The sequence below is a fragment of the Tenrec ecaudatus genome, chromosome 6, assembly GCF_050624435.1.
Source record: "Tenrec ecaudatus isolate mTenEca1 chromosome 6, mTenEca1.hap1, whole genome shotgun sequence".
Taxonomy (NCBI): Eukaryota; Metazoa; Chordata; class Mammalia; order Afrosoricida; family Tenrecidae; genus Tenrec; species Tenrec ecaudatus.
Window position 1 is genome coordinate 25428521 of NC_134535.1, and position 13448 is coordinate 25441968.

Consider the following 13448-nt stretch of genomic DNA (forward strand, 5'->3'; position numbering starts at 1 on the left):
CACAGGGGTTGCCCAATTCATAACAGCAGCAAAACTATAGTTAAGTAGTAGCAACGAAAATAATGTTATGGTTGGGGGGTCACCACCACATAAGGAACTGTCTGAAAGGGTCACGGCATGAGGAAGGCTGAGAACCACTGTCCTAGGGTCTTCGGTGGCTTGGTGTTCAGAAGCAGATCACCAGGCCTATCTTTTGAGGCATGTCTGGGTGGACTCAACCCGTCTGAGTTCATTGGCAGCAGCTGAATGTGGAACCATCTGCTCCACCCGAGGACTCCAGGAGTCCTGTAGGCCAGGCGGACCGCATTGTTCTGTGTTAAAACCATGAACAGTTTTAACCAGTTGGGGACATGATCAGATTCGTGTTCTGAGAAGATCACTGTGGGAGTCGGTTGAAGAATAGATGGGAAGCGGGACTAGTTTGGGAAAAGAGAAATCGAGTAGAGAGAACTCTTGCCACAGTTCAGGCTATAGTTAAATTCAGGGGCGGAGGAGACGGCAAAATGTGGTCCGATTTGAGAGCAAGCAATGAATAGAACAAGAACTGTTTAAGCAGTGACTCCCACAGTGCTCTATAGCTGCCTTCTAGTCAAGGGTTTTTTGTTGTTTCCAGTCCTCTTCCTGTTGGCCAACACAGGAATTCTTCCAGGGCTCAGATCTGCAAAGCCGACCTCCCACAGATACTCTAGCCGACACCCATGCTTTTCCCTTTTTGTGAATCATTGTACAATGTTTGGGCTCTGTCACACACTCTTCCTCATTGCAGATGGTCCTGTGCTGTTTTCTAGCTGTCTGAAGTATATAAAGCTTGTTGTCCTGTAAAGAAACTCTGTTTCCTAAAGTCAGAGACCATACCTTCTATTTGTCTTTGCCAACAGTAGTTAGCACAGCGCTAGAAACACAGTAGGTGCTTGATTAAGACTCATTGACTAACTGCAACATCTTAATCAAAATATTGTCATTGATGGGAGATGTTTTGCCTGCAGCAATTTTCTGGAATGTTTAATCAATACACTACTGTAATATGTGACTGAGTCTGGGAAGAGAATTTGTTTTTATTTTCACCCCCTCCACGGTTTTATCATGCATTCTGACTCGTCCAAGGAAAATGATCTCATCTCAGAAAATATTTTCCACTCACCCAGATCCTATGGGTCATCTGTCACCAACACATAGAAGAGGACACAATCCATCATTGTCCTTGGATTCTCGGGAGTAAACACTAGCTAACAAGGTAACAGGGGTTTGGGCAGGATGAATGACTCTCCAGGGAGATGAAATGGGAAATGAGATGTCTTATCATCAAGCCCCCACCCCCTGCCCCGTGTTGAAATTTTTTTAGGATTCCAGTAAAAGGGAAACAAGTACAATAGGTCTGGGAAATGAGACATGACTTTCTCCTTAATAAGGAACCCATGAAGTGTGGCGCATCATCACCCCATCTTAACAATCAGCCTCCCCATGAATAATGAGATGTCAGAGAATAATTTGGCTCTGGCAAAGAGTTGGGCAGATAGAGAAAGTTTCAAGACATACACTTTCACTGAAAAATTAGCACAGGTTAAAAGTTGATAGGTTTTTTATGACCTGGAGATTAAACAGCCTTTTTATTTTTCATTTAAACTGTATATTAAAGGGCTAAGCTTTTAAAATTAATCATTTTTTTAAAAAAAGTACTCTAAAATGTATCGAAATCACAGCACCTCACCTTCTGACTTGCATAGTATTAGTGCATTTTACCTTATTTCTCACATATCTGAGCTGTGGAAACTTTCTCTAAGACCTGTTCCTGATGCAGTCTTATGGGCTACTTGATGGGTCTCATACCCAAAGGGTCTTCAGAATTTGTGAGGAAATGGAATGAAAAGAGAATGGGATTTTTTTGAGGGGGGGGCTTTCAAACCCCTTTGCAGCTCCCCCTGGGGACTCTTCTTAAAGTTCTGCTAAAGGAAAGGCCATCAGCGGAGGGAGAACTGGTCTACCAAGTGGCCCATGGCTCCCTAGTGAGTCGCCCTCTTGGGAAGAAGCCAGACTTGAGCAAGAGCTGTGCACCTCCGACCTTTTCCTCCACCCCAGGCTTGTCTCTGCTGGCAGTTTGCCCTACTCCTTCTGTACTAGTTGTGTATTTGCAGCCAGTTAAAAACTCACCTTACAAGGTCCAAAGGCTGGTACTTATACCACACCCCCCAGGAGGCCCAGCACTCGTAGAGCAGGTGCCGGTGGTTTTCCGCTCCATGGGTCCTAATGGAGTTTTTACTTCTGTAACCTCCCTGGGATAGAAAACACCACTGCTGGTGAGGGAACAGGCACCAGAGCTTCAAGGAAAAGTTGATAGCAAGACTAAACCCTTATGGCAGAGGGAGAAAAGGTAGGGTGAGAGGATGGGTCCAGACGATCAAATGTCTACAGTTTGATTACTCCGGACGTTGTCTTCCTGAAGTGTCTGTGCGCACGCTTGCTGGGTTCAAGCAGGCTGGAACTGAGTTCCACTCTAGGTCTCTCTTTTTTCACTATGAGCACCCAGACAAGCCCCCACACCTCCCTGAACCTCAACGACCTCTTCCATCAGGGAACTGGTTCTATCTGTCTCGCTTGGTTTGTTCTGTGCTTTGAATGAAGTGTCAAGTCCAGAGCTTGCGCCCAAGACTCCGTCTTTCCTTTCCCGGCTTCTGCAGGAGAAACTAGTTGCTGAACCACAGCAGCTCCCTGGCCCAGCTAAAAGCAGACCCGGAAGCCACCTCTCGGAATTCTAATAGTTCTCAGCCCGTTCAGTCTCCTTATTGACCCCATGGGGAGACCAAGGGCCAGAGAGGAGGGGGCTCATTGGAGGTCAATCGTGGCAGCGCTAGTTTCTCAAACAGAAAAGGAGCTTTCTAAGGGGCAGAAAGTAGTCAGGTTCTCTTCTTTCGGAATACAAGGCTTTTCATTGGCTTGGAAAGAAGGCCATGCACAAGGCCCTGTGTTGCGGTGTGACCGCGAGTAGCATGTTTCCCCAGACATCTCCGTACCCAATCACCCACAACTTAGCCCAATGCTGCTCTGTTACCCATGGCTCCGACCCTGCTCTTTCCGGACCCACTAGGGCTGGGGAGCAGGGAAGATACAGTGATCCCTGAACCTCCCTCCTGGGCAGTGCCAGCATGATGTTGCTTGGCACTCCCAAGTTGATTCAAACTCACAGCGACCCTCGACGGCAGAATAGAACCGCCCCGTCTATGTCCCTATGCTGGCCTTTCATGTGAGCGATGGCCATGCTTTTGTTCTCTGAGCAGCTGGTGGGGGCGACTGTTGGTTAGGAGCTGACCACCTCACCATTGCCCCCCAGGACTCCCTGATCGCGCTCTGGGGACTTCCTCTCACAGGGTTTCCTTCAGTTGACCTACAAGGAAGGTGCTCTTCAAAACGCATCCATGGCTCTTTGTAAATGGGCTCTCAGACGCAGCTTCTAGTTTTCTTAATAAACAAGACTCCCCCCCCACTACCTTTGGTCTCACCTTTTATATCCTCCTTCTGTTTTAAAATCAAGAGAAGAAACATTGTAATCCAAACAAGAAGTTTTCTGTGTTTAATTTTGGAGGAACTCGTCTTCTACGGTTGGATTTCTCAAATGGCAATTGGCAAGCTATCAAGGTTGTTATCTCCACCCCGCGCCGCCACTCCCAAGCACTGCACTGCTAACCACAGGTCAATTCTTTAACGCACCAGAGGCTCTGCAGGGGAAAGAGGAGACTGTCTGCTCCCCGAAAGAGCCCCAATCTCAGAAAGCCTTTTTAGAGGGTCACTATGAGTCGGAGTAGACTTGGTGACAGGGGGCTTGTTTATTAAGAGAAGACTATGCTGACGATCAATCTAATGGTGTCAAGCGGGCTAGTGAGTGTGAGAAGGGCCTTGGTGTGCAGTGGGCTGTGCATTGGGTTGCCAACCACAAGGTCAGCAGTTTGAAACCACCAGCCTCTGTGCAGGAGAGGGGTTGAGGCTTTCTACTCCTGTGAAGAGTTAGTTACAGAAAACCACAAGAGAGGTTCTGTTTCCTCTTAGAGGGTTGCTCTGAGTCGGAATCTATCGGTGGACAGTATGTTTGGTGTTGATCTGTTGACTTGTATCAGGTGGTATTTTGAATGCATCTTGAATTGTGGGGCCGGAGAAGAACATTGAAAGTAGCACAGACTCCTGAAAGGACAAACAAATCTGTCTTGGAAGAAATACGGCCAGAGTGCTCCATAGAGGCACGGATGGCAAGACTTTGTCTTACATACGTCGGACATATTGTCAGGAGACACCGGTCCCTGGAGGACATCGTGCTTGGTAAAGTGGAGGGGCAGCGAAAAAAGAGGAAGGCCCTCCCTCAATGAGATGGAGTGACACAGGGGCTGCATTTATGGACTCAGGCAATAGGAACAACTGTGAGGAGGGCGCAGGACGATGCAGTGTTTCCTTCTACTGTGCACAGGGTCACTATGAGTTGAAACTGACCTGATGGCACCTAACAACAACAACAACAACGTCAGATAATTGGAGTCATGGTATTGATCTTCATATACTAGATGCCACAGCATTGGTGGCCTAGAGAGAGTCGTGTTTATAGCATGAGGTTTACAATGATCTCTCACCAATAATGAGAATCACATCCCTGACTAATGTGTAAACAAACTCTAGCCTTAACCATCCCAGATCTCATCTCCAAATAGACACAATCATGAGAGTATTTATATGTGATGCACATCATGCAGTAAATAAGGAGAATACTTACACATCTGGGATGAGCAGGAGTGAGTAAAATACTAATAATTTCCATTTCTCATCCTCTGTGCCATCAACTTTACAACATGATTTCCTTCCACGGCTTCAAGGAGAGCTATGCATTTCTCTGCTGCCTGGGCTATACATTTCAAGACGGGGCCCCCCGAGTCTGAGGCCTCAGGCAAATGTTCAATGACTCTTGAATTTTATGACTTACAGTAGCCCAGTCACTCCTGTGAATTCGTGCTGAGTGACTTTTAGTTCAAGTACTCTTTTTCAATTACACGCCACGAGGCAGAAATAAAATCTCTGCTGGGAGCAGGAGGCCTTCACTAAACACCTAGTGAACACAGTAAGTTCATTAAGAACCAATGTCATATCAACATGCTCACTGGCTTTGTCCCCCAAAGCTGAGTTCAGTAACAAGAAGTTAGAACTAAAAGAAGACGTAAGACGTGACAGTACCTCATGCAGGGGGAATGCAGCTTCATAGGAGCCATTGGTGAGCAAACGATTCAGACCTAAACAAATGAAAGGGTCTAGTTAGCATCGACACAAGTTTGAATCCCCACAATGCTCAAAACCAATGTGAGGATGGTACTTTGTTTTTTTAAGAAAACAAAAACAAAAACACAACACTCCAGCCTTCTAAAAGTGATTCAAATCCATTTGAGGACAAGTGTTTAGGAAGAAAAAAACTAAACTAAACAAAAATACTTTGTGATCTGATGGGAGAGTGAGCTCAGTGTCTGGACATTCAGGTTTTCAAACATAAATAAACTATGAAGCACCCTTAGTACAGGCACAGGCACAACAGAGAAGGGAATGTGCTGAGAGAGTAGTCTAATCGATCATGTATGACAGTGATTTTGTGGCAGGAGTTCTGTTTTTGTTAAGAAGCTTCAACATGGACTTAATTAATTCCTCTGCTTTGGACCAGTGATATGACTTTCAACAAGTGCTCTTGTTTTCAGACCTCAATTTTCTTGTCTATAAAATGGGGGGATTGGGTTGGATAGGGAGCCCTGATAACGGAGTGGGTCGTGTGTTGGGCTGAACCAAAAGTTCAGCAGTTCAAAACCACCACCACCACTCTATGGGAGAAAATGAGGCTTTCTACTTCTGCAGTGATTTACAGTCTCGGAAACCCACAGGGACAGCTCTGCTCTGTTCTATTGTGCCCCTGAGTTGAATCGCCTTGATGGCTGTGAGTGAAAGGATTGAATACACTGATCTTTGCAAAATATCTTCATGGAAGTCACACCAAGACCAAACCAGTTTCTGTGGAGCTGATTCTTACCCATGACTCCCCCAGGGGTGAAAGAAGGGCTGCGTGCTACAGAGTCTGCGATTGTTGATTTACATTTTTTGAAGTAGACTGCGGTTTAGTGAATTTTCTAATATGATTCTTCTAGCCATAATTTTGCTATTCCTACCAAATGAATATTTCCAGACTAGTGTGAGGAGGAGATGGTGGGGAAGATACTAATAGGATTTAGTTGTAGTTGTTGACAGGGTTAATTCTGAGTACCACCCTGCTGGGTATAAAATGAGCCATCTCAGGTGCAGGGTGTGAGAGGAGGGTATCTCTCTACCAGCAGGAAAGGCCTTTGGACCGAGATTCCTGTCCATTGAGCCTTCTGGATCCAGGAGACAGCTTTGATGCCAAGTGGAGCAACAGCAGCAGAACCAGGAGCCAGAGTGTGCGACAGAGCAGTGGACGCCCCAGCTCACAGACCAAGGGAAGCTGAGCTTCTTTGGGCAGAAGGAGGCCACTGGTGGAAGGGGAGCCTCCTCCGAACACTTAATTGGGAAAGCTAGGTTTGTTGACCCACCAATAGAGAGCAGCACATTTTAAGGCTGAGGCTTGTTGGGTATTTATTGCCAGCCATAAAAGAGCTCTGTAAGATTGCTTGAGCAGGACAGACGCCGTATGGCTGAGGCACGGAGATGCCATATGGCCTGCCTCTAAGAATAGCGGAGAAGAGGCTGGCCTGCCTGAGCATTTAAAAGCTGTTAACTCCATTAATAAACTCCACAATCATGAGTGTTGTCTGTGAGCTATGTGTGACCATTGCAATGAATTATCCAACCAGCTGAGAAGCCGAGTGCCCTGGGAGGGACAATTGGAGAGCAGAGGCATGTCTGATCTCAGCCTTATCAGCATTGGCCTTGGCCAGCCAATGCTCATGACGGGGCTTTTCCTTCCCCCTTGTGCAGCCTGGAGGTGGTCGGATGCCATCCCTACATCATTCTTCTCTACATAGATCACCGGGCCATTCTTCCTAGGTGCCTCTGCATAGACCCAAACCACCAACTTTTCAGCTAGCAGCCCACTGCATTAATTGGTTGCACCATTCAGGAACTTCTTTATTGAGATTCAACTGACATGTAATAAACTTCAGATATTTAAAACAAAAGGTTTTAAAGGCTTGATGTGTTTATATACCCATGAAACCATCCAAACAAACCCCCAAATTCACTGCCTTGAGTTGATGTCCATTTATAAAGACCCGATAGGCCAGGGTAGATCTGACCCTGTGAGTTGCCGAAATTGTAACTCTTTATTGGAGTGGAAAGCCCATCTTTCTCCATCAGAGCAGCTGGTGGTTTTGAACTGCCGACCTTGCCGATTGCAGACAACGTGTAACCATTATGCCCTCTCTATTCCATGAGCACAACTCAAATAGTGACTACATCCATCATGCTCCAAATTGGATGATGCCCTTTGGAAGGTCTTCACCCTTCATACCACCTCCAAAGTAAATACTGATCAACACCAACTAGTTCGAATTTTCTACCATTTTCTACCGTATGTGCTCTTAGGTCTCATTTCTTTCACGTAGCAGGATTGCTTTGAGCCCTTCATGTTGTTGTGTGTATTCGATCATTCCTTTTTACTCTGAGTAGTATTCCATCACTTGGCTATACCACAATCTGTACATATATTCCCCTAATGATGGGCACTTGGAGTGCTTCCAGTGTTTGGCTGGTACAAAATAAAACTGTTATGAACATACTTCAGTCCTACTTGTGACTACTGGTAACAATGAGTCTTTGTATGGGTTATACTTTCTTTGGGGTAATACCTGCAAGTGGAATGACTGGCTGGGTTATATGATAGACACATGGTTAATTTTTTTAAAAGATCATTTTATTGGGGGCTCTTATAACAATCAGTTGTATTAACCATATTTGCTGTGGCTACTTTTTAAAAAAAACATTGCTAACCTGTTCTCTGAAGCAGTGGTATAATTTTATATTCTAACCAGCAATGCAGGCCTGCTCCAGTTCTTCCACATCCTTACAAACATTTGCTATGGTTTGTACTTTAAATTTTAACCATTAAAATAGGCATGAAGTTGTATCTCATTGTGGCTTTAAATTTGCTTTGCTGTAATGGACTGATACCGAAAATTTGCAGATATTTATTTGCCGTCTTTATATATTTTCGGTTCAGATGTCTATCCAAGACTTATGCCCATGAAAATTATTTTAAAACACTGATGGTTCAGTGTCCTTCATGTACTCTGGGAACCCTGGTGATGTAGTCGTTATGCAGTGGGCTGCTAGCCATTAGGTTGCAGTTCCAAACCACCAGCTGCTCCTTGGCAGAAAGATTTGTGGCTTTCAACGCCCAGAGGGCAGTTCTGCCCTGTCATATAGGGTCACTGTGAGTTTGCATCGACTCGATGGCAGTGAGTTTAGAAAGAATAAATATATTCTAGATATAAGCCCTTTATTAGACACATGCTTTGAAACTATTTTCTTTCAGTCTGTGACTCCTCTTGTCTACTCTCTTAATCCTATCTTCAAAGAAAAGACACGTGAAGTTTGATGAAGTCTGCTTTATTAATTTTCATTTTCTGATTTACTTTTGGTGCTGTAGGTAAGGCAGTTTTGCCTAACTCAAGGTCACAAAGATTTTTCTCCCATGTTTTCTTCTGAAAGATGCGAAGTTTTAACTTTACATTTCAACATATCCATTTTTGAGTAAATTCTTATATGTGGATTGAAATTCATTTCTTTGTACAGACGGATGTTGAGCTGTCCCTGCATCTTTGTCTGCTGCAGTGCCCTTGTAAAAATGTACTTGTGGGTCTCCTCTTAGATTCTCTATTCTGTAGATACATTCATCCATCTTTACATTAACACCACCCACACTGTCTTCATTCTCTTAGATCTGTAATAATAGCTCTTGAAATCACATGTGTTTGGTTGACATATCTTTGTTGTTTAACCTTTCTCTTTTTCAAAATTGTTTAGACTACTTCAGGTCCTTCAATTTTCCTATAAATCTACACCCCACCTGCTAGATGGGCAGGCCCTTTCGGCCATGGCCAGTTATCAATTGATTGTCCCTCCGCTCCCAAAGCATCTTCATTGCCTGTTCTGTACTTATGGAGACCAACAACCAACTCACTGCCATCAAGTCGTTTCTGACCCACAGCGACCCGCCTATAGAGCAGAGTGGAACTGCCCCTGTGGGTTTCAAAGACTGTACATCTTTATGGGAGTAGAAAGCCTCACCTTTCCCCCATAACATGGTGGGTGTTTCGAACTGCTGATCTTTAGTTTAGCAGCCCAACAAGTGACACTAGATGGACCATTGTAACTATTTTTTCCTGGCCTGCTAGCACAATGCTAAACGTTGCCAGTAGAGGGCACTACAGAGACACCAGAGGAGGGAGAGGTTATGCTTTCTGGTGGCTGTGTGCTACTTCCTTTGGACAGGTTTTCGCTGTGCAAGGCTTCAATCAGACCCCAAGCTCACTGCCATCCAGTCAATTTTGACTTATAGTGACCCTACAGACCAGGGGTACAATATCCCTGCTGTGAGGTTCTGAGACTGCTGAGACAGTAACTCCTTATGGGAGTAGAAAACCTCATCTTTCTCCCTTGGAGAGGCTGGTGGTTTCGAACTGCTAACCTTGCAGTTAGCAGCTCAATTCGTAACCCATTGTGCAGTGAGGGCTACAGTGCCCAGTTTCTGCAGTACACAGTGGCTAGCAACACATAGCACCTTCCCCAAGACAGCTTCACAGTGTAGTGGTTCTGCCAGCGCTGACCATACCCCCCCAACCAGTCCCCCCTCTACAAAAACACCCCCCCCTTCTCTCCTGCCCCCCCACCGGAACTTGCTCGGGCTGTTCTGTAGAGATTTCTGAAGGTACAGTGCTACCCTATGGATCGTCCCCTAGTCCCCAGAGAGCCCATTTCCAGTGGGCTCAGTGGGCACCACACCTCAGCAATGTGCTCTGCTCCCTGGTGAATGGAACCACACCTCCCAATGAGGCTTGAACTTCAGCCCTACCAAGGGAACAGGGAGTGGGGGCGGCAGTGGGGTTGGGGTGTCTCCCAAGGATGGCTGCTCCTCCCCATTTCTGCTATTCCTTGACTCTTCAGAATTCTCTCTACCCTTTTCTAGCCCTCCCCCAGTACACAAAGCCCCTATGAAAAGTTCATTATGTACGGCTTTGTTTCTGACTGGACCTTTCAAGCTACTGATATTGGTCATTTCAAGCTACTGACACGACTCTTGCTGGACTAGAGAGAAAGACAACTGCCAAGCAAACAACAGCAAACCAAACTCCTTGCCACTGGGTGGATTTGACCTGTGGTAACCCTGAAGGACAGGGCAGAACCGTCCCTGTGGGTCTTGGAGACTAGCTCTCTACAGGCTTACAAAGCTATCAAACTTCCCTTTCTGATGGAGTGGGTTGCTCGCTGAGCTGTTAAGCACAAGGTCAGGAGTTTGAAACCACCAGGCATTCCATGGGAGAAAGAGGAGGCTCTCTCCTCCCAGAGAAAGTTGCAGTCTTGGAAACAGGGGCAGTTCTATGAGGTCACTGTGAGTCCGACTCGATTCAATGGCTGTGAGTTTTTATCGAAAATCCCTTGTTATATAATAATCTGTTTAATAAGGTAGGGAATTTGGTAATTTGGCATGGAAGAGTCCCATAAACATGGCTAAATCACACAGGCTGTTTGGTTTGAGGAGATGTTACTTGTTTGGAGACTTTACTTCAGTGTAACAGTTCATCTCTGTGCTTGAAGCTCCCTCTGCTTGAAATACTCAATTCTCCATGTTTGCAGACTGGCTTCAAATGGCACCTCCTCGGTGAAGCACTCCCGCATCACCCAGTGTCAGCTAGCTTGAATTCACCCCACTTTTACCAGTCTGTCTTCATAACATCACCCATTTTATTTTCTTCATTCGATCATATTTACGGTGTTGCCTGCCTTCAGATTCTTGAACATAGTTTCAAAATACAACAGTGATTATCCCCCTAACATTTAGCTCTGTGATTGGCATATAATGGATTTTTACATAAATATGTATTGATTTGGGAGAAGTTCTCTATGATCTTATGTAAATGAGACAGCATGCTATTTCAATTTACAGGCTGGTGCTCAGCTCTTAGGGGCTCTGGTGGCACAGTGGGTTACATGTTACCCACTAGCCATTCTGTGGCAAAAAGATGCCTTCTGGTCCCTTAATGATTCATAGCCTTTAAAACCCACAGGGCAGTTCTTTGCTGCTGGCTCACTATGAGTTGGCATGCTCTTGATGGCATGAGCTTGGCTTACTGTTTGGTGTTCAGGTTTTACCCTGGTGAAAAGTATCCATTGAGGGAGCACTTACACCTGTATCCATTATATGCATCTCTGGATGGAAAAATACAAAATAATCCCACTCACTGCTGGACTTGAACTGCTGACCTTGTGGTTATCAGCCCAACGTGGAACCCACTTGGAACCCACTCCAGATTTAATACTGCCAGGAAAAAGATCTGCAGTCCCAAATCACACAATACAGTTTGTAGACAGCATGTGTGTGCACGTGTGCATATAGTCTATTAATCCACTACTTACCAATTTTGTTCTTTCCTTCTTCATACTTTATTCTTTGTAAGATATGGTGCACAATTCTACTTCTCGTGGCATTGTTGAAGAAAGTGTCTTTGTTGTGTATGATGAAGCTGCACACAGATATTGAAAACACAAGCAGAGGGTTAACCGGAGGTCACGAACAGGTAGAACAGTCTCTGATAGAATTGGCCGTTACTCATGTGGAGGTGACTTTGCCGTGAGTCAGTCAGAGGGAGGCTGTGTCTGGGCCCGCGTGAGAGAGTCCAGAGGTCACACCAGAGACCCCAGGCTCACAAGTCTGAGTAGTTGGGGTCCCCAGTATTCTGAGCACTCACCTCATTATGTCAGGAAGGAGCTGGAGCCAAATCAAACGAAAACAAACAAACCCTTAAACTAATGGGAAGTGCAGGTTTCATATCCTTTTTATCCCCCTCAGGAAGGCCACTGAACTCAACTCAAAACTCACTTTGTTTTTATCTTCTTTTGCCATCTGCACCTCCCTGCCATCCTAACAACCTGTGGTTTGAGGGAATTGACGGTCTGACCCTGCCTTGAGTAGGTAGATGCACGAGTACCTAACAAGCTCTGGCCTGGCTCTAGCGAGAGATGAGAGGCATGTCTCCAGACACGGCTCCCATCTCTCCCCCTCCTCCCATGTTTCTTTCCTGATGGGCTCCCTCCTCAAGAGTACGTTTAAGATGGGGTTTCTCAGCCGATGGTCTGCCGGACCCAAAAGTCTGTCACTGGGCCTCACACATGCAGCTCCATTGCTACCCCTTGAGACTCTGCAAGGGACAGAGGATGCACAGGGGACAGAGGATCCAGTTCTCTCTCTCTCTCTCTCTCTTTAAAAAAATCATTTTATTAGGGGTTCATACACCTCTCATCACAATCCATCCATCCATCCATCCATTGGGTCAAGTACATATGTTGCCATCATCATTCTCAAAACATTTGCTTTCTACTGAGCCCTTGGTATCAGCTCCTCACTTTTTCTCCCTCCCTCCCGCTATGAACCCTTGATGATTTCTAAATTATTATTATTTCTTCATGTCTTACACTGACCGAGCTGAGGCTCCAGCTCTTGTTGGAGAATAAAATCATCCCTTCCCAGGAAAGTAGTGAATGATATATTAGAAATAGTATGAATTATTTCATAAAATGTAATGTGTATTAGCTTATCAAACACCTATTGGGCACCTATGAATTAAACACCATGAATTAAATTGGCAGCCATCCCCTTCCAACCCAGGTCAGAAGTCTCCTTGCCCTACCCCTGTAGCTGCACTCACGTCCCAAAGAAAGTCAGAACGTTCTCCTTTGCACTGACTCTTCTCTTTCAAGTACATTCATGAATGCGTTTACCCGAAGGAACAAGGTTCTTGGTATCATTCCAACAGGATCACCGAGGGCACTCTATAAGGTACTCATTAGGCAGTGGTAAACACAACTGAATTACGCCTGTGAATTGTGGTGGGGGCAAAGAATGTTGACTGTGCGCTGGCTGCCAGAAGAATGAGCAATCCTGCTCTCGGTGAAAGTACGGATATGTTATCAGAAGGGCCGGTCCCTGGAGAAGGACATCATTCTTGGTTAAGTCAAGTGGCACTGAAAAAGAGGAAGACCCTCACGTGGATGGTCACAGCGGCTGCAATACTGGGCTGAAACATAGCGATTATTGTGAGGGTGGCAGAGGACCGGGCAGGTTTTCTCTTGTACACAGGGTCCTTATGAATCAGAACCAACTAACAACATCTAACAACAAACCTGATAACAGTCACGTTCTTGAGAAGCTTACAGTCTGGCAGGCAGGGGAGGTAGACCAGACAGCAAAA

General features: G+C 45.5%; 1 protein-coding gene across 1 annotated transcript in view; it reads right to left on the minus strand.

Annotated features, from left to right (window-relative positions):
- The window catches only part of ANO4 (anoctamin 4), a 454720-nt gene that overhangs the window by 73525 nt on the left and 367747 nt on the right, over positions 1-13448 (minus strand). The window contains exons 11-13 of the mRNA XM_075553208.1: positions 11617-11723; positions 5206-5261; positions 2149-2270 (exon numbers count right to left, since the gene is read on the minus strand). Coding sequence (XP_075409323.1) covers positions 2149-2270; positions 5206-5261; positions 11617-11723 — 285 coding nt within the window. The remainder of the gene's footprint in view (positions 1-2148; positions 2271-5205; positions 5262-11616; positions 11724-13448) is intronic.